The sequence below is a fragment of the Cryptotermes secundus genome, unplaced genomic scaffold, assembly GCF_002891405.2.
Source record: "Cryptotermes secundus unplaced genomic scaffold, Csec_1.0 scaffold673, whole genome shotgun sequence".
Taxonomy (NCBI): domain Eukaryota; kingdom Metazoa; phylum Arthropoda; class Insecta; order Blattodea; family Kalotermitidae; genus Cryptotermes; species Cryptotermes secundus.
In genome coordinates, this window is record NW_019731277.1 from 603,903 (window position 1) to 626,729 (window position 22,827).

Genomic DNA, 22,827 nt, shown 5'->3' on the forward strand with positions numbered 1-22,827 from the left:
TTTTTTTTTTTTTTTGCTGGAATGAACCGCAACCTTCGGTTTCTCTGACCTTAAGGTCAACGCACGTTTTCTTTCATATTTCGCATCAAATTTCATAATATCTGTCGATCCAGATGTCGACGATCAAGAGGGGAGCAGCCCTCTGGTGAGCCAACCACAATGCACGTCAGTACATTGTTGTGCTCTCGATTGGCTGTGATTTAGCTGTTTGGAAACAAATTAAGCATACCAATTTGCGGGACTTCTGATTGCTTTCAAGACATTGCATAAACAGGACCACACCGAGCTTGGGAAGAGAAGGATTCTGTTTTGTAATATCTGTAACTGGTTTCAATAAACCAGATATTGAAAAAAAAACCGATAGATTATTAACAACAAGGACAACAGAGGGTTCGTTGCGTAATAACGGATAAAACCAAACACTTCTACAAGGTGTTCTGTATTGAGTAAGGCTAGCATTTCCTAGGCAACGAACTGTTCGAAACAGCGGGAATAATGCATTTCCGCGGTAATAAGCACAGAACACGTGAAATCGAACCCTCGGAGAAGGTTCTCTCCATTACGTCCGGGACCAGGTTATAAAAGCCAAGCTTCAAAGGGAATAGGGCCAGCAACATATACAAAAGACAGACCCGTCCTCTCGTCAGAGAAGGCGCCCCATAGAAACAAGACCGTAACTGTCAAACGGTAATAATTAATATCTGTTCATGGGCCCCAAATGGGCTCGACACCAAGACTTACTGACTGACTGACCGTCAGTCGCAATGTGGCTTTGACTTTGAGTAGGAGGCGACGAAAAGGGAAGTCTCAAATCTGAGACAGTAAAATATGGTCGCGAGTCCCAAGGGACACGAACCCGGGAAAGACTGCGCTGGCAAGGGCTAGTAGCATGTAAAAAAGAAAGACTCGTCCTCTCGTCAGAGAGGGCGCCCCACAAAAAAAAACCGTAACGTTCAACAGTAATAAATATAATAAATATCTGGTCATGAACCCCAGACGGGGCTCGATACCAAGACTTACTGACTGACTGACCGTCAGTCGCAATGTGACTTTGACTTGGAATATAGCCCTCCCAACGTTAGCAAAAAAATGTTACTATAATGCACCCCATCCAGCGTCATAAAAATATATAATATATAAAAAAAATCCGATTATATGCTCTACCTATACCAGAAGGACAAGTGGGCACTGCCTGGGAACCTTCAAAATCGGATATATACTTTCTTATCCCCCCTCCTCCGAATGTAGTGTCTCTCACTACCACCCCCACTTCTTATTCAGGGTTCAAACACATTTATATGTCCAGTGAGTTAGACGAATCGAGACAGCTGAATTGAGTCTACAGTGTGCAGTTGATACTCTAGCAAGAAGGGTCCTTCGACAAAGGACCAAGACACTTGACCGAGGATAGCGGTGTAAATAATTATAACAGTGAAGAAAAAACATCCGCAGTCCTAAAAAAAAACAGTACATTTTCTGTACATAAGTCAACAATTTCACTGTAAGCAGTTTCAAGAATTTATATACAGTTGTTACTTCATGTAAAGTAAAGTAAAGCCATCCCTGTAACAGGCCGTGGAAGCCCATAGGGTTGTGAGACGTCGAGGCTCCCACATTTTCTAGACAATCGGCTCATAGATGGCGGAAAGGTTGTCAGCCCTACGCGCCGGCCGCCCTTTACCCCATACTCATTTCTGTTAGAGGCTGAGTCGACCCCAGGGCCATAGTGCAGGGCTGGAAGGATTAGGTCAATTGAAAAAAATCCAATGACCTCACTGGGATTTAAACTCGCGACCTTCCGGCTTGTAGCGTAGTGTCTCAACCATGTTACATAGTGCCCCTAACTCGTTTAAAAAATTACATCTTAGATATGTCATATAATTCATTTGGCAACCTATAACCCAGGGACACAAAACGTACGGACCAATCTCAGAACAACGATTAAAAGACATCCCAAAAGCCAGCATCTTCAGTAACGCCCTTGGGAATCTTAATATTTCACAGTGTGATGATCATATTGACCATCAGATGGCAATGTCAGAGCAATTTTACAAATTACTCATAGATGGCGCAACGAGCGTTTCTTCGTGACCCAAAAAAAGCACTACCGACAACTATTCTCTGTTTGCTGCATTAACCCCAAGGAACTCGTACAAAATTAAAATTACTATCACCACCTTCAAGCCCTAAATATGCTGACAATATGTTCCGATGAATGCTCATGAATATTTACCACACATATGCCACAAAACCATAGCGTTCATGCTTCTGTCACCATTGCGAGAATAGTTAGTCCCTGAGAGTGGGTACTTTCAATGTATATTTGCAAGGTGGTGAACTTTTGGCAAACAGGAAATAAAAAAATTGTAAATGCTGACATCAATCTACCTGCACCAATCTGCAGTCCCTTTTCTATAAAATACAGTGGATATATGTATTTACCTACTCACCACATTATAACAGAGTTGCTTGTTCTTAATCCCAGCTCCACTTAAAATTTAGCAAATCCCGGCTATCTGTAGTCTATGGCGATTTTAACCATAGGGTTGAAGACACACTGCTCCCTGTATACAGAAATAAATGGTTCTACTGAAAAAACTGTACCCTCAAATGTTTGTGTTTAAAAAAAAAATTCAACTAATTTCATAGTACAGTCCCCCTTTGAGAAGGTGACAGGTGCTCAGTTGGTCAAGTCAGGTCAAAGTCACATTGCGACTGACGGCCAATCAGTCAGTCAGTCTTGGTGTCGAGCCCCATCTGGGGCTCATGACCAGATATTTATTACTGTTTGACAGTTACGGTCTTGTTTCTGTGGGGCACCATCTCTGATGAGAGGATGGGTCTGTCTTTTGTATATGTTGCTGGCCCTTGCCAGCGCAGTCTTTCTTGACTCCAAGACCCTTGGTACTCGTGACCATATTTTACTGTCTCAGATTTTAGATTTCCTTTTTTGTCACCTCCTACAACTCGCAGGGTCAAGGTGGAGGTATTCAACCCTGCCTCCACACGGGATGTTCATTCCTGAGTTTGTAACAGTCTGCTACTAGTCTCTCTCTTGAGTGGTCAAATCAAGTCTGTATTCTTAGATCTTGTTCATTCAACCTTTTCAGCGTGATTACTATATAGAGAACCTACTTTAACATAAAAGTATTCTGTAACTTTTTCACACAGTATATTCATGTGTTTCATATGAATTTCCTAAATGACATCAATAACTGACTGATATTTGTAATGAAAGTTCTTTCTGTAAGCAAATGAAATTGTAGATATTTAGATGGCCTTCAGACTTCAAAATGTTAAGATCTGTTTTAACACCGTACTCCCATCTACACACAGATCTCCAAAGCAGTCTCTTCCCTTCATAATTTTCAGACTAAAATCTTGTACACATGTTTTATCTCCATGCGCTACATGTTCCACTAATCTCGCTCTCCTTAATCTGTTCACCCTACAAGAGAAGACGAAGAGTACAAAACCATTATGGAAATTCTCATATGCAATTTTATCCATTCTCTTACTATGACCTCTCTTTTGCATAAACATTATTCTTGGCATTCTCTTCTTAAACTCATTTATATAATTTGTTCCATTTCAGTGAGAGACATTTGTGTACATTTACTCATCATTAACATTTGCCAAGTTATGTAAGAAGCTGTTATCAGTTATGTGGCAACAGCAAACTACAGAAAAAGAACAATTTTTATTATAAATAGTCCACGAGTTGGGTGTCAATATGCAAGGAGATAATTCAGAGGGTCATGCATCATAGGCCATGTGACACATTGCTGCAGAATGATCCATTAACATGTCATTAACACTTGAATCTGTCAGTAATAAACTTCTGACAATTTCATATCTTCAGACAAAATCCAAACATCTTGACTAGATGGATGACTACACATTTTCAATTGCGAGCAAAAAAAAAAAAAATTTGGTTCTGAACCTGATTATTCACAATTTTCTTTCAGAAACTTCCAATCACATATCGGGAAAGTCATAAAATATGAGGCGACTGCTTCCTTCCAAATTTCACATTTCTCCATTTATAATCATTCTGTAATATACTGGATGTTATATAACTTGAGCAGTTTTGATTATTTGACTGTGAACAGACTTACTTAAACCTTACTGTGACTATATTACCACATAAACCTACTCAGTTGGGCCCGTTAGAAAGACCCAGTCTCTAACGGGTCCGACTGAGTAGGTTTATCCTTTCCTACCCACCTGAAGACGGAGACAGATCCAGTCTCTGAAACGTCGTGGTCTTTTTGTCTTTTACATACCAGACGATGGGTGAAGTCAAAAATAAGCCAATAGAAATGACCATTTATGTCTTACTCACTTCTTGCCTGTGATGGCAAAACTAGAGGTCTTGGCATTTTGACCTTTGACTGTTCAGCTATGGAACATCTGTATATAAAACATATTTGCACAATCATGGGATAATTCGATTCACGATATTTCATAGTGCTGAGAAAGTGATTATGATTTCTGAGTGATATCAAAAGACATTACTATGTTCAATCTGTAAATTCAGCTCATTGCAAAGTTCCTTGGTATATGAATTTAGAATCAGTCAAACTGAATAAGCCACACAGACCAGATAATACTAAAAATTAAGTTTTATTTGCTTTTCGTAAGATCCCTTCTATAATTTGCTAGCCCAGATCTTCTAAAGACATTGCAGTTCATATACATTCACTATCATGTCATTATCATAAAATTTTTCTGAGGAAATTCCATTAACAGTAATAAAATATTTGTCCTGCATAAGAAAACTAGAATTGTAACTAATGATTAGGGAAGTGGGTCATGTCAGAGGTTTATTTAAAAGATTTTTCATTGATACTCGACACAAATGACGAGCGATAATGCGAAGATTTTTAAATGTACACTGAAAAGTTTCCTCACAACAAATGCTTTTTATTCAATAGATGAATATATTTCTGCTAAGCATGTATAACATTTAATAACTCTATACCTTGTAATTTTGTTTATGAATGACAATGAAAATTATGGTTATTTGATGCTTTTGGTTGTGTGTGGTTGTTTGCTGTTGACACGATTTTACTTCTGCAATAAAGTCTTATTTTGACGAGTTCAATATCCGGTCCAATTCGGACAACGGATCAGTGAATTTATGAATTATGTATGTACTCAAATCCAGAGATTCATAAAGTGTAAATTATGCATAGCCATGATCTCTATGGAACAACAGCTAATCTTATAATGTACGAAAAATGCATCTTACCAGAATTAAAATGTACAGCAAACTCCCCAGGAAGATCTACTGTCTGTCTACTGACTTCAGTCAGTTTCAATTAACCTTAAAAGCATTTCTTTTGTCATGCATTCTCTATTCTGTTTAAGACCTTACATGATTAACAGCGGCTTCTTAACTGTATGACATATGGACCCGTAGAACTTACTGTGAAACAATTATAACAAATTTCTCATTTACATAAAATTGAGTGTATCAAGCACCTTGTGCTTCATCTGTTATTATTATTTTTTTTGTACACTGCCTCAATCTGGAGTTTCCCACGGGATAAGTCAGTAATCAAGATTTTCCCATCAAAGTTTATGGGCCTGCTGATGGGTGAGTCTAGTTGTAGGGCTGCTACTTTGCTGTATCCAGACTTACATGACAAATTCTTAGGTTATCATTCCTCAGAAGAAATGTCTTCTCCCTTACTCCTAAGTTCCATCTGCCTACTGCCAGGTTGCAGCCGTCCCTAGCATCAGATACAAACATTGCCTCATTTTATTATCCCGAATGGAATGGCTGCCTGCTCCATATGCTTTGCCATATGTGTTGGATTCAATCACAAATTAAAATGCCCCTGTATCTGTTTTGGTCTTCGCCCATGGGCCTGGGCAAAGGTCTTCTGAGCAGGTACTGTCAGCCAGGTCAGGTAATTCTTGTGTTAAAATATAATTTCAAACATGTGTCAGCTCTTTTAGGTGCAGTTAAATTCTGATCTATATAGCACATCACTGAATGACTTTTCATATGAAAATTATTAAACCTACTGCCAAGTTTTAAAACATTTTCGTTGCTTAGGCACCGTGTATTCATTGGAACACATTATATGTTTTGGTCCTTACAAAAAGTATGAAATTTGTTACAGAATATATACATTCACATATGCCCTTCAGTATGTATTAAACATACCTTTAAACTCAGTACATCTATTTGAATTGCGTTCTGTTAAACAAAATTCGTTTGGCATCTTACGTGAACGATTTACTTCATGCATTTAAATACACTATATAATATATACTAATCGAATATGGGAAGTTAAAATACATTACGCATATACATTCTAACGTATTACATTTTGTCAACGACTAAGTTAATGTGTATGTAAACCATTATTTACAACCAAACATTCTAAAAGTTCTGTAATGTGGAACATATTATTAATTTTTTGAATCGCTGTTGAGGTTTCAACATGCAAGGTTACTGAATTTTTAAACAGCGTTGTTCTGTTTATCCTTATAGATCACTAAACGAAGGTAATATGCGATGTTGTTCTAGTCTTTTATACTTTCAAATACATAAAATAACCGAATCTCAAACATCACATCACACATTACATTGCGCATTTTAAGTTACAGAACGTAAACATAACCGCAAACATCATCGATCTTCTTCAATATTTAACACGCGGCTCGTCCGACATAGTTCCCGAGCCCCAACGGGTTTACGCTGTGTTAATATAAGCTAGCGACAGAGTGTTATCGGTTGTCATTGGAGGTTGAGGGACTAGTGAGTGGAGGTAGTTGCTGCTGTTACACAGTAATGCTAACGGGTGAAATTTTGAAAGGATATAGTGACGTATCTGTTTCTTCAAATATGGAAAATAACAGGTGAGGTATTATCTGCATTCCTAAATGCTATACTTTTGTAGTCTGTTGGTATGATCAGGGTACATGTCCTCTTTTTCTTAGGAAATTTTCGTTTTTGTGAGTGAAAATATGACTTAAGGGTTTGGGAGTTGGCACGTTTTCTTAGCCGTTTGATTACTTTATTGTGAGAAGTTTTATGGTCTTTAGTTTAATTACTCAAGAAGTAACAGAGTTTTCGTCACCTTCCATTCAAATGTTATGCAAGAGGCAAAAGTATGTCATTCATGTATAAGGAAGTTTAATGGTGCGCGTTGTGTGCACGACTGTGATAGTGGACGATTCTAACCCCCCTCCCCCAAACACCACCAAAATAAATTACTATTTCCTAATTAGAAACAAAAAATACTTGGTTATATTGTATAATAATGGTCGAAAGCTGCGACCATTATCGGGAGCGGAGAAATCTATAGTCTAAAGGTGGGATATTTGTTTGCAATTTCTAGGAACTGCCTGAGGAGGATTGCCCGTCACGACGATACTGAATTCTCAAATCAAAGTATAATGAACGCCATGGAGAAATTTGTGAAAGCTGTCAACGACATGGACGAGACGATACTGGTTCCATGCAGGCTCATGGACCTTAAAATGGGAGATGCCGGAGATACCATTGTAGAGATGAAAACTTCATCGAATCATCCAGGTAGTGCCAACAGCGGGAAACGAAGCAACTCCAGCCTAAATGATATGGCATCCACTGATCTATACAACCTATATACAATGATCAACTCTGTCAAGAATGAGCTCTTGTGGGGACAGAGTGTGCCACCAGAAGAGGATGACAAAGGACAGAAATCCCAGAATGGTGGAAGTGGTTCAGTAACCTCAACTACAGTTTCCCCTGCAACTGTAAAGGGCCATTGTAGGCGTCCATCAACCGTATCAATGACCTCAACAAACTCCATAACTTCCATTTCTGATACCGATTCTGATGCAGGTAATGAAAACGATTCCGGAATAGAAGCCGAAGATAATAATAGACAAGGTCCTGACTGCTCGCTTCAAGTAGCTGAAAATTTCCATAGGCATCTCCATGGTCTTCATCGCTCCCTCCAGCAGATGACCGAGGCTGCTGTATACCTGACACAACGTTATCAAAATGATGTTGGTGGGGCCGTGTGATTGTTTCTACCTTCTAAGACAACTGCAAAACCAAAGTTCATGATTGACTGTTGAGTCATAGTCAACAAGAGTTTAATTCATGTTGGTGAAACTGACGTTAACAACTCAGGTTAATTAATCTGTGTTAAAAAAATTGCAATTCATTTTGGTGGCAGAAATTTAATATCAATACAAGAAATGATAACAGGTTTTGTCGGTAGAAATTCGTCTCCACACTCATCCATGAATCCATCTATGTTATCTAAAACAGGAAATCTGAACAGTGCTGATTACATTTAATTGCGGGGGAGATAGGTTAAATTATGTAGTCAGGAATATCAGATAGATTGCACAGCTTTCCTCAGCGTAAACAACTCTGGTATTAAAACTATCTCTATATATATATATTTCTCTCTGTAACTGTGATATTGGCAAGATGGAGACATTGCTTATTGCAGTTACATGGACACATCTTCTGAAAAATTATATGCACAAGTGTGTGATTTGTCATTGTGCAGCGAGGTGTGTGGGGGAGCCTATGTATTTTTTGTGAATATGAGTTGGTAATTTATGTGTGATCCTTTTGGTGCAAGAATGTGGAGAGAGTGCAGTGATGTGTGAATAGCCTATTATTATAACCCTTTTGGTGGCAGTACAGTACAAAAAATAGTCACGTTGCCAGTTTCTGCAGTATAAATGTAACACAATACTTAATCAGCTACTTATTCAAATTTTGTTTTTAATAAATGATTCATGCATTACAAGCCAGGATCGTTTCATTAAAGATTATTTGTTCCGCATTATAATTTTGTCAAAACTGAGCCCCTTTCCAAAATGAGGAACGTGTATCCAAACGGATGAGGCTGTCTTTCGGTGTGTTACCTAACCAGGAAAAAAATGTAGCTTAAGTATGCCTAGTTGTGCCGTCTTAGTAATAACATTATTAATTAGTTATGTTTTAGGTCAGGAAATGTCACAGATGCTGGCCATCCTATTTCCATTTCCTGTGTAGTTTGAAACATGAGTATGAAAATGTTCTTGTCAGTAAGTTCACATTTTGTAATGCTGTAACAGGTATTTGTTGTTTTTTATTTGGAACGACGGAAATGATTGTACTAGGCCTCGTAATTAGACTGAGAACGCAGCTGAAAAATAATCTATTTGTTGTTTTAGAAAAATTAAAGGCTGTCCGTCTTACACTTCTGGATTCCTGTGAATCAATTAAAGCTTTAAAAGATAATTCTGTATACTTGTAAATTACTGAAGCACCATTTTACAAGTATGCATACAAGTGCATTTCTTGAAGCCAGGTTGAGACTGTACCCATAATGAGCTTCACATTTCAGAAACACTTTCTCTTAATAGTATTTCATTTTGTTCTAAATGTTATGAACATGACAGTAATTACTGATAAGTAAATTCTGGGAAGTTACATTTTGTATGATACAAAATGATATTTCATTAATGTGTGTAGAAAATTGGAAATTAAATTGTTTTTCAGTTTTAGAAGTTTCGGCTTCCATTTTATACATGTATTAGCAATTTTCTCAACTTTATTGAAATTTTTATGGAGCCCAAAGTTTTCCATTATTCAGAAATTTATATGTATGTCAGGGAATCTTTGTTACTGAAGTTCACTGAATGTTTATGAAAAAAATTTGACCCAGATGCCAAAATAAAGGTGAAATATGTAACTAAGGTTTAATGTCCTTTCAGTTTTAAAGTGATGTGGGATCTTATATTAAGCAGTTGTTTCCCATGTCTTGGCATGGAAATTCTTGAATCTGTTCCTCCCATTATATTGTTTTTCAAGTTCAAAAGATTTTCATAAATATTTGTATAATGCCTACACACTGCATTTCATGAGATGATTTATTTGTGTAATAAATTGTCAAATGTTTATACATAAGTTTGTGTCTTCATTTTTTTGGTACTGACTCTAAGTAACCCAGAACACTTAAACTTCAATAATGAGGTTGACCTCAATTCCTCATATTCTAGGAGAGAGATGTTCCTTTCTGAGCTTTCAGATAGAACTTTTACTTTGCTGCATTAATGCACTGGCTGGAAGCTGACTTAACTTTTTTGCTTTCAACCACTTTTAATAGGTTCTAAAGGATTCTGACACACAGAATTACTGGGTTTTTGGACTTCTTCCATCGTCCAGTATTCTAGAAAATGTAAACATGACGTTTCGGAAACTGGATCTGTTTCCGTCCTCAGGTGAGGGGGGGAGACACTCAGTTGGGCCCCTTAGAAACATCTAATCTCAATCACTGGACAACCCCTGTTACATTTACACAGCTATTTAATCATCTGAGACCAAGCTAATTTGGTGGGAGGTAACAAGAAAATATACAATAAAAATTGTGATAGAGCACACACATGCATGGCATTAGGATATAAACAGAGCTAGAAATTTGTGCTACAAACTTAGCCGAAAGAAAACCAGGTGCACAAATTTCTACCTCCTTTTCTGTCTTAGTTCCATGCATGTGTGCGCTTTATAACAATTTTTATTGTATATTTTCTTGTTATTTCCCACCGAATTAGCCTGGTCTCGGATGCTTAAATAGCTGTGTAAATGTGACAGGGGTTGTCCAGTGATTGAGATTAGCTCTTCCTAAGGGGCCCAACTGAGTAGGTGTCTTTCCTCCATCACATGAGGTTGGAAACGGATCCAGTTTCCAAAACGTGTTTTATATTTTATAGAATACTGGAAGATGGAAAAAGTCCAAAAACACTTTAAATCTTTAACAGTGGATATATGATTCTCTTTAAAGGTCTGTGACATGCTATTAAACTGACCGATACATTGGTCATTTTCCGTCAATTTTTCTTTAAAATACAGTATTCCAGGAACATCTTGCTTCTGTCATCAGATAAAAGTATGAAACCTTCTCTGTTTGACCAGTAGAGTGAACTAATGGGGCATGAAGCTATGGATCTATACATCCACTCCTCATACACCTTCATGTAGTGCTTAGTTAGTTAATCACAGGGACAAATTTACCTTTACCTAATGTCAATCATAATGTAAGTTGGAGATTAGCACCATCTCAGGGACTCCACAGTGTGTTTCATACTTTTATCTGATGACAGAATCAGGACCACCTTTCAGAACATCCTGTTTCTCAAGGCAAAAAAAAAAAAAAGAGACAGTGGAAGACGTTACAATATCTGCCAATATTATGATTTTCCTTGGTCACACACTGTAAATGTATTAAGTTGCATAAGTGTAAAACAGCCTGAAGCAGAAACACAGATCTCAACTATCCTGAATATATATAGAATTCCCCAGCATTTTATGGAACCCAAAGGTTCATTACCGTGTTCATAAGAGCCCTCCGCTGGTCCCTATCCTGAGCCAGCTCAATCCAATCCATACCATCCAATCCTATCTAAGACCAATTTTAATATTGTCCACTCACCTACGCCTCGGTCTTCCCAGGGGTCTCTGCCTTTCCCACTAATATCCTATACGCATTCCTCGTCTCCCCCATTCGTGCTACATGCCATGCCCATCTCATTCTCCTTGACTTGATCATTCTAATTATACTTGGAGAAGAGTACAAGTTATGAAGCTCCTCATTGTGCAGTTTTCTCCAACCTCCTGTCACTTCATCCCTCTTCGGTCCAAATATTCCCCTCAACACCCTGTTCCCACCCTCAGTCTATGTTCCCTTAATGTCAGAGACCAAGTTTCATAACCATACAGAACCACAGGCAAAATTATAGTTTATATATATATATAAAATTGTTGAACAGTGGAATTGATAGCTTGACACTGCTTAACACCGAAGTCGGTTACTCTGCTTGATCTTGAGCCAATTCCATCCTCATAATACCACACATGTACCTGTGATCCATCTTAATGCAACCCTCAGATCTCCTTAACATTCTGAATGGATGTTTTCAAGAGGTTTTACTACCAAAATTTTATAAACATTCCTTATGTCTACCCATGTCACATGCCCATTCCTGCATAACCTTTATTTCTCTGTGCCAACAAATATTCTTTGACCTGCACACATCATGAAGCCCCTCAGTTATGTAATAAAGAGACCACTTTGCCCTCTGGGGTCCAAATTTTTCTCAAAGTTCCCAGTTTTCAAACCCTTGTAAAGGTAAAGTTGTCTGTGTGCTTACCTAACTAAGCACTGCTCCATGAACATGTACAGGTGAGTGGAGGCATAAACCCAGGTTTCCCTGACTTCGGCACTAGTTGGAAGTGAGTGGTCAACTTCACGTCTTGACAGCTTTACCCCCAGCGAAAGAACCCCTAGTGCCCATTGGATAGGAGACTGGGTGGACCCTAGAGTCGGTCTGGATGACATGTAAAAGTGAAAATTCTTGCCCCCATTAGGACTCAAACTCTGACCCCTCGGTCATCGAACCTGTAGCCAGTCGCACACATCCTTGTAACATGATTTAAGGTCTTCGCATCAATGAATATTAATATTGCATTCTTCTAAAAGTGACACCATGTACCGGACTATACAGCGTCACTTCACTGATGACCCTTGTAACATAGGTACTTCATCCAAAGTAAGATGTTATCAAACTGAAAATAACAATAGGCTGATAGTAGATATTGAACAACATAATAAAATTTATTCACCTTCTGTGATAATTTTAAAGATTTTTACAGACTTTGGTTCAATCCAGACTGGATGTGTATTTAACTAGTGGAAGGTACACTCCTTGCTACAAAGACTTGATACACTTTGCGATGCTACACCCTCCTTTGTGATGGGCACTGTCGAAAACACCCCCTGGGCTAAAGAGGCTGGAGTGTGAAGCTCACCACTCAAGGTTAACAAAAGATTGGTACTACATGTCCATTACTTCATACATCCTCCCTGGCAGGTTACCATTACTTCATACATCCTCCCTGGCAGGTTACCATTACTTCATACATCCTCCCTGGCAGGTTACCATTACTTCATACATCCTCCCTGGCAGGTTACCATTACTTCATACATCCTCCCTGGCAGGTTACCATTACTTCATACATCCTCCCTGGCAGGTTACCATTACTTCATACATCCTCCCTGGCAGGTTACCATTACTTCATACATCCTCCCTGGCAGGTTACCATTACTTCATACATCCTCCCTGGCAGGTTACCATTACTTCATACATCCTCCCTGGCAGGTTACCATTACTTCATACATCCTCCCTGGCAGGTTACCATTACTTCATACATCCTCCCTGGCAGGTTACCATTACTTCATACATCCTCCCTGGCAGGTTACCATTACTTCATACATCCTCCCTGGCAGGTTACCATTACTTCATACATCCTCCCTGGCAGGTTACCATTACTTCATACATCCTCCCTGGCAGGTTACCATTACTTCATACATCCTCCCTGGCAGGTTACCATTACTTCATACATCCTCCCTGGCAGGTTACCATTACTTCATACATCCTCCCTGGCAGGTTACCATTACTTCATACATCCTCCCTGGCAGGTTACCATTACTTCATACATCCTCCCTGGCAGGTTACCATTACTTCATACATCCTCCCTGGCAGGTTACNGTATGTTTTACTGAAAAATCCTTGTAAGGGAAAATACAACCTCATAAAACTGAAATGAATTCAGCTGCCTTAGGATATAGTCAGATAACTTATTTTGTGAACATGGTGGTGAGTCTTTAAAGACCCTTAGGTTCCATTAAAGCACAGAATAATTTTTTGTTCTAATGCTAGTGGGGTGGGACTAAGTCCCTTGTACTGCGGCCACTTCTGGCCTATTGTAGCAGTCCCAGATGATAGGTGAGGGTGATTGTGGAGCAATTGGTGGAATGAAGAATGGCAGGGGAAACCGAAGTACTCGGAGAAAACCTGTCCCAGCGCCACTTTGTCCACCACAAATCCCACTTGACCTGACCCCGGGATCGAACCCGGGCCGCCGCGGTGGGAAGCCAGCGACTAACCGCTTGAGCTATGGCGCGGCCAAAGCACAGAATATCTTGACCAGCTAAATAACCGCCATTTTCTACCATTGAGTTCTGTTTCTTATGCCTATGATGTAACCTATCTTTGTTGTTAGCCTCCTCTTTCAAGATCACGTAAGAAATGTTTTACAAATAACCAACATCCATTACATAAAAGGTACAGGTAACGTTGTCCCTGTGCTTAACTAATTAAGCACTAATCCATGAAGGCGTATGGGGAGTGGATGTATAGACCCACAATTCCTTGACCTCAGCATTAGTTGGAGGTGAGTGCAGCCGGTAGCCAGTCGCTATCCGGACTCTACGTCCATTACACGACATTCATTGTTACGAAAATTACCGTCTTCCATCCTGTGATGCCGTGTAGTGTGGTAGAAAGCTACCATTGTTATGGAGGACCCTTCTGTCTCAATCTTCAGGGCAGAAGAAATGGAGGTAGGATATTCCTCCGAAACGTTGGTAACGCCCTACCACACTATACGGCGTCAAATGAAGAAAATTCTACCATTTCCCTGTAGGCGTCAGATTTGTGACCCTACAAGAAGGACGGGCATACCCCGGGGAACATCCATTAGGTCAAGGTAAGTAAGTAGAAGAAATATTTCTTGCTCTTGAGTAACTCTTGACGTCAGATGTATAATATGAAAAGGAAATTAAATCGATTTGAACCAGAATCTAAGTCCCAGTAAGGGTCACAGCTTCTGCCCTGACACACAACAGCAGCGCCGCTGTGCGGTAAAAAAATGTAAAAAGTAAAGCTATCCCTGTAACAGGCCGTGAAGGCCCATAGGATTGTGAGACGTCGAGGGTCCCACAGTACCTTGACAATCGGCTCAAAGATGTCGGTAAGGTTGTCAGCGTTATGCACCGGCCGCGCTTCACTCCCCAGGAAAATTATTTAATTACTTCCTGGTACTCATTTCTGTTAGAGGCTGAGTAAACCCCAGGGCCTAGTGCGGCTGGAAGGATTAGGTCAATTGGAAAAATCCAATGACCTCATCGGGACTTCAACCCGCGACCTTCCTGCTTGTAGCATAGTGACTCAACCAACTACGCTACGGTAGGTTATGTAAGCATAAGATGCGAGCCTGGCATTCGGCCTAGTTCCCCATTTACCGGTGCTTCCCCGCTTACACTGCACGGTGACGGTGAATACCGTCATATATATAGGTATAGGTATATAGGTATATAGGTATAAATGGTAGAAAGCAGTTAAAATCGATCCTAAAATATAGCACGGGAAAGTTTCGGACTGCATTTATCTGGCTTTTAATAAGGGAAAAGTGGTGAGATCTTGTGACCACGGCGATGAATCGTTCAGTTCTTCAAAATATTGTGAATTTCTTGACTACTTGAATAGCTATTGGCTACATGAAGTTAATCTGAAATCACAAACCGACGCTCTAGCAAATTCAGCATGTAATAATTATTTCGTGCTTTATTAAAGCTCTGTGAGTTAAGACTGATGTTACAGCAGCTGCATGAGGCGAGGCTGTATATGTCTGAAAGTTTTCCTCATAATTAACCAAACACCGCGACATGACGTGTGGCAAATTGAAGTTATAGCTCCATTCATGCTTAACCTCGAAACTAGTTGGAGATGAACAGCGGTCGATTTTGTTCCCGGGGAAATCCCTCGGTATTCACTGGATAGGCGAGTAGGTGGACCCCAGAGCCGGCCTGAAAGTTATGGTGAAAATAATCTCTTGTCCCTTCCAGGAATCGAACTTCTATTCCTTGATTATCCAGCCCGCAGTCTAGTCGCTATACTGACTAAGCTATCCTGTGCTCACCGTTTAAATGCCAAGGTTGCCAACTTTTGATATTATGGGAAGTAGTATCAGTGTGAATGTTTGGCTGACGGCAGTTTTGGTGGTAAACCTCCGCATGTGAGTCTTGCGTGACGTCATGCGTTTACGAAGGTGCGCAGTCACACTTTCGTAATGAATGGAATATGAGGAAACTAATTATCTGTTTGGGTAGGGGAAGTCCACTATCCGAATTTGGTTACACGGGGAATTTCCAGTTAAACGTATAGCGTTGGGATCTGAGGTTAGCATGGCGGTCAGGATTACTGTCCCCTGCCTTCTGGCATTCTGTATACTGAGCACTGAGATGGCAGGTTCCAATAAAGCACTTGTAGATTTATACGAGATATATCTCAGACGACAGTGCTAACTATGAGTGTATTGCCACATGTAGGGGGTGCGTGACTAATAAGACGGGGTTTGGATTGCTGAACAGATTTATTGACCACTTGCAGGTCGTAACTACAAATATTTATCACACTGTTGCTGATTTACGGACTAGAAATCAGTCCACACTCAAGTCTTCTCAGTCTATTTCCATTAGTCTTTATTTGGTAACAAATCTATAATTTTAATTCCTCTGAAATGTCTTCACTAGTCGTTTCCTGGCAACGAATGTTAACAAATGGAGATTCTTCAGTTTCCGTTGTCCGCTGGTTAACATTCCACAACTGAACTGTAGGGCCAATTGTCTTCAACGGAACACGGAGAAAACACAACCTCTCTGTTGTTGAGCATGCGTGTTTACCGCGCCAGTGCATAGCAACGGTCGCGATGCGGACCATATATAAAACACCGTTCTTCTGTTGTTGCGCGCGTTTGCTCCCGCGGGAACGTGTTTACCGAGTCGTTGCCTAGCAAAGGGTATACACGTCACAATATTATACATAACCTAGAAGCTTATTACAGTAAATAATATTTGTAACTTCACATGTTTATGGAAAAGCTGGATGGAGACCATCCTTCGACACCGAAGGTAAAGTTGTTCCTCTACTTAATTAATTAAGTACCACGCCATAAAAATGTATTTAGGAGTGGAGGTATGGCTTCCACTCATGACCTCGGTAGTAGAATGAGGTAAGTGGTCAACTTCACACCACAGCAGCTTCACCCCAGAGAAATGAGCCACCGTTGCCTAGTAACTACCATCTCTTCTGGCTATTCCCGATTTCAAGTTTTAGGGAGTTGACACACATACAAAAATACGATCTCCTAAACCTCATTTTATCTATGTAAGATTTGAGGCTTTCACGGCGGTGACTATGAAGAAAGCAGTCTTCTGGGATTTAGCACCGTGTATATGTGGTGTTAACCGACGTTTCGGCTGCTTTTACCGGTTCTCACGGTCTCTTAGCTTGCGGATTTCTTATATGTTTCCTTCTACCATGAGGATGGAGGCGATACGTTCCTCCGAAACGTCGGTTAACACCACATATACATGGTGCCAAATCCAAGAAGACTGGTTTCTCATTTTATCTGTTCCGAAATAAGGGAGGTAGGCCAGAAATGTATCCCATTTTGTAACGAAATCGATTCACGACTTTTTGGGGTTATGACTCATTTTCGGGCACGCATGAATTCGTTAAGCCCTACTCCTCTAACAGCAATTCAGTCACCCTGCGAAGCATTCCGACATAAGCGAATTCAGTCCCTTCGACCTTGAACTTGGTCTTTGCAGATACAAGTGTTAACTCATAGGACACGTGTGTAGATTGGCTCTATCATTGGACGATTGGCAAGCTATCGCCTGTTTACAGTCACACCACTGTTTGCAGATACACTGCCAGCAAACGTGCTTCGTGCTGGCAGACTTTCTCTGTTCCTTCCCTTTACTTTGAATTCTTCTTCTTCTTTACTTGCGCTACCACCCTGTTGAGGGAACCTAGATATCTCAGTCGGTAAGCGACAAGCTATAGGCTCGAGTTCGAGATCCAGTGGGGACAAGAATTTTCTTTTCTCCGCGTTGTCCAGACCGGCTCTGAGGTCCACTCAGCCTCCTATCCAATAGGTACCGGGATAAAGAGGTCGGGGCGTGAAGCTGACCATTCCCCTCCAGCTAGCACCGAGGTCAAGAAAACGTGGATCTATACATCCACTCCCAAATACGCCTTCATATTATAGTGCTTAATTAGTTAAGCACAGACACTTACCTTAGTAAGTTATAGCCTAAACGAGGTACAATCCATGTGTTTGCGTAGAGGGACTGAGGAAAACCATGAAACATCAGTGTAACCGGTGTCATGACCGAGATTCGAATTGAACATCTCTGGAATACGAGTATAGCGTTACTGCTACGATAACCCGCTCGGTAAAACTTATGGCTACTTTTGGGGCTCAGTGTTTTAACAGTATTCACAGAAGTCGGTTTCTGCCATTATGTTACATAAGCCCCCGAATCATGTCGTGACAAATTGACTTCTGCTATCTTCAATGCATTTCCTATCCCACGCTGTGTTAGTGGATACGGCGACGCGATATAACGTCCATGGCACGGTGAGATTCGTATCTGTACATATTCTCATTGTTCATTATCCGATATCAATTCTATCTCATATTATTCTGCAATTCATATTAAGCCAACCGTACAAAATTCGAAAGATGGGCAGCAATTTACCTTGCGTGCATGTTTATAAATTTATTCTCTACATGTGACGTGAGTTGAGATGTTTGTTTGTGAAATTACCAGAGTTCTGATGAAATTCAGTGGATTCTTCCAAGCCTATTACCGAGCTGAGGACAGTGGACACGTCGGCGTCATCAACCGTCAGTTTCCCTCAATGTTCTGGGGCTAATTAATCGCCCACTTCTCTTTCATTACACACAGAGCGTAGAGAAAACAAAAAATTAAGGGGAGGCACACAGACACACAGACAGGAAAGTGATCTCGTAATACACACAAGAAGTTATGGGAAGAAATAATCGTCCAATGTGTTTTCGACTTCTGGCTCAGTCTACTAGCCATCTGCTCACGCTGATTTCTCGCTCGCGGATTTTTCTACCATGGAAATAGAGGCGATACGTTCCTCCGAAACGTCGGTTTACAGAAGATGTACAGGGCGCCACATTCCAGAATGCGGCATTCTTCATAGTCACCGCCGTGAAAAACCTCAAATCTTACACGATATAAAAATAGCATGGCAGTTTTAAATCAATTTTCTGAGACCAAAATATTATCAATTTGCTCTTAAGTTGCTGTAAAATCAAATATAATTATTAATTAAGGAAATTTTGTAACTACTAAGTCGCTTCAACTATTCTCAGAACCCGTTAATGAGTTTGTGAAAGCCGCGGGAGTTAAGTAGAAAGAACTCAAGATATTTTCCTGGCTCAGCAGAAGAAGAAAAATAAAAGTCAGTCAGTCAGTCAGTAAGTCTTGGTGTCGAGCCCCATCTGGGACATCCCAGAGAGTATGAGAAGCAGGCGTTGGCTCCCTGCGCACGCAGACGCAAGCACAGCAAAACTTGAGCTATAGCGCGTTACTGCACTCAGTTAAACGAGGCCATTTTTCTTCACCCCGTCAAGGTCTTGGCCGAACTCTGCCAGTCACATTCCATGGAAGGCTCCGGCATTTACGTGGGCATGCAAGGTCCTGTCTGTGCCTTCCCAAAGCCTGTCACGGTTACCCTAGTGCGGAAATCTGTACTTCCACATTGCATTTAGGATTTCACGGGATCCGTGACAGCTCACTTCCTATAGAGGCAGGGGAAAGGAATATTTCAAAGCGTCCACACTGGCTCTGGGGCCCAACCAGCGGCTTCATCCTCCGTGGGGGTTACGTGGCTGCCCACTCACATCCATCTTGTGCCGAGGTCACTCCCCAACACATCTTCATAGAGTGGCGCTTAAGTGAATTAAGCAAAAGGACATCTTTACGTTTTTACTTATGAATTAATGCGTTCCAAAAAATGGGTAGTAACTTGAAGGGTCGTAAACCGAGTTCATTATAACATGGGACGTATAGGGTTACGTTCCTGAGGCTCAAGGTTCTGACCCCTTTTTTTAGTATTTCCACTGTTTTTATTCTAAAATAAATAAACAGATATCAGATAACATATTAGCAAACATTTAAACTAATAAAAATGTTAAAAAAAAAGTACGTTAATATATTATAATCTGATCACAATGGTTGCGCGGTCTGAGGCATGAATTTTGCTCGCTCGCTCGAAAGCTGGGATCGTGTATTCGAATCCCACTCAAAGCATGAATGTCTGTGTGTAGGCAGCGGCTTTGAGACGGGCTGATCACTTACCTCTATGTAGTACCGAGGTCAAGAATTGTGGAGCTCTACCTCCACTCCGCAATATATCTTCAGGGTGTAGTGCTTATTTAAGCCCAGGGACAACTTTACCTTTTATAATATGTACATATACACATGGGGTACGCTGTTGCGTAGTTGATTGAGGCACTACGCTACAAGTCGGAAGGTCACGGGTTCGAGTCCCGATGAGGTGGATTTTTTTCGATTGACCTAATCCTTCCAGCTGCATTATGGCCCTGGGGTCGACTCAGTCTCTAACAGAAATGAGTACCAGGAATCTTCCTGGGGGTAAAGGGCGGCTGGCGCGTAGGGCTGACGTCACCGACATCCGTGAGCCGATTGTCTAGAAAATGTGGGAGCCTCGAGGTCTCACAACCATATGGGCCTCCACGGCCTGTTACACGAATAACTTTTATTTGAACCCTATCAGTTTCATATGTAGTGTTATGGAGAATGAAAATATTCTTGTACACTCAGCCAATAGCGGTTTCAGATAATCGTTCCTCTTTTGGTAGAGCCTGTACCCATCAAATTTTTTGCGCTATAAAGTTTTTGTGATACGTCGTCACTTAAAATAAAGCGCTGCGCAATTTCTGGCCGTCTGTGTAGCACTAAAATAGAAAAGGATTCACGGGTGACCATGAAGGAGGAGCGTTTTTAGGAGACTTTAGCCGAAGAAGAAGTTCTGGGAAGAAATTGCGACGTATGATGTCCACTCTCCTTCAACTGTGTCAGTGGAGGTTAGTCCTTCGTGAGGAGTTGTACTGCGATGTGGAAAGCAAATGGAAAAACTACCACATTATCACTTTTCCTGGATAGTCTCTTTCCAAACACAGAAGATCGCATTAAGTGGAGGAACTGTTTTGGAAGAGACTGTGGACCTGTCGTCTGACAGATTACTGATGAATGAATGAATATTAATCGTTCTACGTTCTATAGTTTCGGTAGTACCAGTACTGTAAAATAACCCACAGTCTACTTAGCTTACCCTTCGGCCCTGACGATGACCTGTTGTCACACTAGGTTAGGAAGGAGTAGAGGCGTGGAGTCCAACTGGGTCCACTCGGTACGGCGGCCACTGATTGGCCTATTGTAGCCTGCCCCGGGTGATTATGATGATAGAGAATTTGGAGGAATAAAAATTGGCAGGGGAAACCGAAGTACTCGGAGAAAACCCGCCCCAGCGCCACTTTGTCCACCACAAATCCAACTTGACCAGACCCGGGATCGAACCAGGGCCGCCGGGGTGGGAAGCCAGCGACTAACCGCATGATCTATGGCGCGGCCTTAAAGAGCAGAGTGACTCCAGATTCTAAATTTCACATGACCAATGTTGGCATTACTGGTGGTAAAAAAACTAAAATTTTCTCTGTGCTTAACTAAACACGACACAAACGAAATGTGCAAACGGCGATAAATCTTCCGTTTCCATGACAGCATCAACTACTTTTACCTGCTGTTTCACTGCCAAACGCTCAAGATGTCAGGTATCATCATGTGAGTCAATGATTTCATTTCATCAGTCATTCATTGAACTAACCAGATAAAAAGTCAGCTGTCCGTGGAGTTAGTTAAGCAGTTACCAAATCAGTAAGTCGGTCAGTGAACCAGTTATCCGTTCATTTAGCTAACCAGCAAATTAGCTAGCGCGTTATTAAACTAGGATTATGTCAGAATATCGGCGTGGTTGCTAACCGGTTAACAAATCAAGAAGTCAATGAGGCAGCTAGACATTTAGTAAATAAAATTTAGCTAACCAATGGGGCAGGTAGCTGATTAGCAAATAGTTAAGTCATTCAGACAAGCAGGGAGGTAGATATCTGTCTATCTAGGGCTCTACAGCCGTTTGTTGGACTTTGGCCGCTTTTTCAGTTCTTATACAGAGTCGGTATGACTCCTTGGACGGGGGATCAGGCCGTCGCAAGGCCGGATACCTACACACAGAACAACACAAACATAGAATAAACGCACAGAGACATCCATGCCTTGAGTGGGATCCGAACCCACGATTCCAGCTTTCGAATGAACTAACACAGTTCACGCCTTAGACCGCGCGGCCACTGTGGTAGACAGTGAGGCCGTTAGTTGGTTACAGAATCAATAAGACAATCAGCTACCCAGGGAGTCAGCCAGCCAGTTAGCTGATCAAGAGGTCAGTTCGATGAAGGTAGCAAGCAGGAAGTTCAGTAAATCATTCAGCTAACCAAGGAGGAAACTATCAGTAAGCTAATCAACCAACAAATCAGTGAGACATCAACCAACCAGTAGGTATGTGTGGCAATCAGCCAGATTCGGTAGATCAATCAGCCATGCAGGTCAGGCATTGTGGGAACACAGCCAGATATCAGCTGGTCGGCAGATCAATCAGCCATGCAGTGAGACAGCCATGTAGGTCAGGCATTGTGAGAACACAGCCAGATATCAGCTGGTCGGTAGATCAATCAGCCATGCAGTGAGACAGCCATGTAGGTCAGGCATTGTGGGAACACAGCCAGATATAAGCTGATCGGCAGTTCGATCAGCCTCGCAGTGAGACAGCCATGTAGGTCAGGCATTGTGGGAACACAGCCAGATATAAGCTGATCGGCAGTTCGATCAGCCACGCAGTGAGACAGCCATGTAGGTCAGGCATTGTGACAGCACAGCCAGATATCAGCTGGTCGGCAGATCAATTAGCCATGCAGTGAGTCAGCCATGTAGGTCCCTTGCTAAGATGTTACAAGCAAGGGACAAGGTTAGAGCTTAGTTCTGTATGGGAGTCTGTGAAGAGAGAGCTTGAGCG

General features: G+C 41.1%; 2 protein-coding genes across 4 annotated transcripts in view; one reads left to right on the plus strand and one right to left on the minus strand.

Annotated features, from left to right (window-relative positions):
- Positions 1-22,827, minus strand: part of LOC111866867 — a 56,118-nt gene that overhangs the window by 21,524 nt on the left and 11,767 nt on the right. Inside the window, exons 1-3 of one of the 3 annotated variants that reach the window (XM_023856204.2) lie at positions 6,179-6,676; positions 4,228-4,413; positions 2,451-2,564 (exon numbers count right to left, since the gene is read on the minus strand). In XM_023856204.2, coding sequence (XP_023711972.1) covers positions 2,451-2,455 — 5 coding nt within the window. In that variant the 5' untranslated portion in view covers positions 2,456-2,564; positions 4,228-4,413; positions 6,179-6,676. Of the gene's footprint in view, positions 1-2,450; positions 2,565-4,227; positions 4,414-6,178; positions 6,677-22,827 lie in introns of those variants that run through there. The other 2 variants (XM_033752449.1, XM_033752451.1) reach the window with 2 other exon arrangements.
- LOC111866870 (mid1-interacting protein 1) lies at positions 6,745-9,700 on the plus strand. Its single transcript, XM_023856206.2, has 2 exons — positions 6,745-6,876; positions 7,359-9,700. The coding sequence occupies exons 1-2, from the start codon at positions 6,809-6,811 to the stop codon at positions 8,032-8,034; spliced, it is 744 nt and encodes a 247-aa protein (XP_023711974.1). The 5' UTR covers positions 6,745-6,808; the 3' UTR covers positions 8,035-9,700.